This window comes from Haliaeetus leucocephalus, unplaced genomic scaffold (assembly GCF_000737465.1).
Source record: "Haliaeetus leucocephalus isolate CR32 unplaced genomic scaffold, Haliaeetus_leucocephalus-4.0 Scaffold110, whole genome shotgun sequence".
NCBI classification, from domain to species: Eukaryota; Metazoa; Chordata; class Aves; order Accipitriformes; family Accipitridae; genus Haliaeetus; species Haliaeetus leucocephalus.
Genome location: NW_010972546.1, coordinates 1,006,593 through 1,009,945, shown reverse-complemented (window position 1 = coordinate 1,009,945; position 3,353 = coordinate 1,006,593). Strand labels below are relative to the sequence as shown.

The 3,353-nt window shown below is 64.1% G+C and overlaps 1 protein-coding gene across 1 annotated transcript in view; it reads right to left on the bottom strand.

Annotated features, from left to right (window-relative positions):
• COPZ2 (coatomer protein complex, subunit zeta 2) overlaps window positions 1-1,970 on the bottom strand; it is a 4,090-nt gene extending 2,120 nt beyond the window's left edge. Inside the window, exon 1 of the mRNA XM_010585674.1 lies at window positions 1,891-1,970. Within this exon, the coding sequence (XP_010583976.1) occupies window positions 1,891-1,970 (80 nt within the window). The remainder of the gene's footprint in view (window positions 1-1,890) is intronic.
• Window positions 1,971-3,353: the final 1,383 nt, after the last annotated feature.

The following is a 3,353-nucleotide window of genomic DNA, read 5'->3' as shown; positions in this document are numbered from 1 at the left end:
CTGTTCCACCAGTGCCCCCCTCCCGCACACAGACACCTCTTTTGGGAAAGGACTGATCTGGAGGGGGGCAGTGGGGTGGGATGGAGATTGGGACCCTCACGCACCCCGAATTGGGAGTTCAGGGAAGCCACTGCGGGGGAGGAAGGCTCAGCAGTGTGGGGGGTTCATCCCTCACTTAACCTCTGCTGCATTTAACTTGGGGTCACCCCCAACCCCCCCGGGTGACCAGGGGGAGGCGAGGGGGGGTGGTCCTGGCAGCGCGGGGTCCAGCCGGCGGCTGCAAGCACGTCCCTGATGCAGGACGTGGCCTCTGCTGGGGGGTCAGTACCCCCTCCTACCGAGTGCCATCACGGGTGACCCCCGCTGTGGGGCACAGGCCCCCCCCCCCCCATAACCCTGCTCCGCTTGCACCCAAATCACCCTTGTTTGCTTTAACCTCAGGAGCCAGAGCGTTTCCCCACGGCGGGGGCTGAACCCACGCGGGGAGCACTGGCCACAGCCTGGGGTGTGAGGGGCAGCAGGACACGAAAAGAAACCGGGGGGGAGACAGTTTTCCCATGGGAGCACTGGGGAAGGGGCTTCGTGCCCCCTCTTGCCAGCACGAGGCACCGAAAGGTTTTTGCCTGCCCGAGCTGGAGGAGGGCTGGGAGCCGGACAGGGCACAGGGACAGGGATGCCTGCCAGCCTTCCAAATAGTCCTGGGGTGGAGGGGGGGACACACTAAAAATAATTCCCCGAGGGGCAGCCCGGCTCGGGTTGCTAGCAGGAGGCTGACCACAGCCCTGGGGAAGTTTTTAGGACGTTCCCATACACCCATTTTTCCCTGTGGGGTGCAGGGGAGGACAACAGGGAGATGGTGCCCGAATAAAACTCTCTCAGTGGTCACTCTTGGTGACCATTGGGGTTGGCAGCACCTCCAAATTTCGCAGCCGGTGTGCAATGTGCCAAGCGGTGGCTCTCAGTATCGAGGGAGAACCGCTGTGGCAATGGGGCTGTGCCCGTCCGCCCGCCGGGGCCGCCGCCGTTGCCTCAGCAAATTGCCGGTTGCGGCACAATGTGGGCTGGGGCGGCACCCCGGCTTTTGTGGGTGTTTCGTGGCTTGTTTTCCAGAAGGAGATTAGTGAGACGGAGCAGCTGGAGCAGAGCAAGCCCATGGCCCAAAATCACTTGGATCTGGGTGCTTCCAGGCTCCTCACCACCTTCCCCTGGCTGCTCCGGTCCCTTTCCCTGCTGTGCCTGTCTCCCTGGATGCTCTGGAGCATCCCTGCTCGCAGCGTTGGGGCTATCCGGGTTCAGGGGGGGATGCGCAGCCTGTCCCCCATCTCTCAGCTGTGCTGGCAAGCTCAGTCCTTGCCATAAAGAAGGGGGCTCCGCTCGCGCTGCTGCCCTTGGGAAGACACCCCCGGTTGGGAAACCTCACCCTGCTGCGAGGCGTTGTAGCCCACGCTCATTTTCCACGTTTTTTTGGATGAAGTATTGTCTCTGGCATCCTGTTTGTCCCGGCAAGTTTCTGGGGCAGGGAAGAGGGTGTCTGGTTTTGGCAGCTGCGGCCGCTCTGGGCAGCTGCAGCGTTGCAGGAATAGCAGGCAGGGGTGGTGCTGCCCAGCTGCCCTTACCTCCTACCTGCCCACCTCCGCTGCCAGGTCTGGCAGGGGCTGCCCCTCACCCCGTGGGCACCAGCATTGATTTGGGCAGGAAGCCCACATCGATCGATTGGGGAAGGTATAAATAACCTGCTCAGAGGTGACAGTTTTAACGCCGACCCTGCTTTGTGCTTATTTATTTAGTTTATGGAGTTCCCGTCAGCGATCTGGTGGTTGACCATCCTGGAGGGGCAAGGACAGGACGAAGGCCTGATGCTGGCCCTGCTCCTGCAGCTGTTCACAGCACCTTTCTGCCTCTGTTCCTGCAGCTCGTAATGGGAGATCCCGGCATGTTTTGTCGAGTGGCTGCAGAGCCACCTGCTGCATGGCGCAGGTCCTCAGGCACCCGGTGAGGTGGTTGGGATCAGTTGCAGCGTCTCTCTCACCTCCGCTGGGTAGTCACTGCCTCAAAAGGCATCAAACATCAAGACCTCGGGTCAAACTCAAACTGGCCGGTGGGTTCCCCTGTGATTAGCAGCGGTGCTCGTGGGACAACCCATGGACAGTGCGACTGTTTTAGGCTAAGGGACAGCCAGACACATGGCCAAGTCCACAGCACTTTGCTGTGAGCAGCTCAAAGGCGGCAGCTCTGCCTGCGTGGTGGTGAGCCCTATCCTGCTCCAAGCACCAGCACCCCAGGGGCATGGTGCCCGGCTTCCCGCCCCACCAGTGCTGTCCCCCTCCCTGCGGCTCTCGGCCAGCCCAGGTCGGGGCTGGGAGTTACCTCTCTCTGACACAGCCATTTGCACCTCCAGCAGCTCCCACCGCCACGGGCGAGGAGCAGCCGACCGGGAGAGCTCGCTTTTCTCAACCTGAAAACAGACCTGGGCCTAATGAGCAGGGGTATGCCGACTGGGCAGCTGCTGGAGCGTGAAATTAAAGACTTTTAATTAGCGAAGGGCTGGCGCAACGAAGAAAGCGTAGCGCGGGGGTTAGGAGGCGATGCCCTGGCTGGACTCCCAGCCCCGCCACTGACTCACTGAAGGGCCTGAGGCGAAGCTCCGGGTTCGGCTGTGACTCCGTCCTGCCGAGGAACCTGCGAGGGCGGCGGGCGAGTGCAAGGCCGGGTCACGTTTAGACAGCGTTATCAGCCCGTGGGGCTGTGGCAGCGCAGGGGAAGCCCCTGGGCCGCTCTTGGGGGAGGTGAGCAAGGCCGAGGAGCCATCTCCCCGCCGCAGGCCCCGCTGTGGTGAAGCCCTGGAGGAGGCCCAAAGCCCCCTCTACCCCCGGGAGGTGTCGGGGATTGGGGACCCTAGGGACACGGGGGACCCCCGGGGACATGGGGGACCCCCAGGGGGGCGGTGGTGGAGCCTGCGGGGCGATGGAGGCTCCGCCATGGCGGTCCCAGGCCTCGCCCTGCGTTGGGGGCCCGGGGCGCCTGGTGCCATGGCAACAGCTGAGGGGCGAAGGGGCGGTGCCTCTGAGTCGCGGGGATTGGTGAGCGCCGCTGCCTGTCAAGCGCCCAGACGGGCGGCTGGCTCCTGCGCGTCGTCTCATTGGCAGCTGCCGCCGCCGCTCGGCGGAGGAGTCGCGTTCCATTGGGCGGTCGCCTTGTCACTCAATCGCTGCGGGGGGGGCGGGTCGTGTTGACTGGTTTCCCCTCTTCGATTGGCCCAGCGCGCGGCCGCCGGGCCAAGCACGGGGCCCAGCGCCTCTCTCCGCGAGCCGATTGGCCGCTCCGCCTGCCTTTCCAGGCGTCGGCGGCGGGGG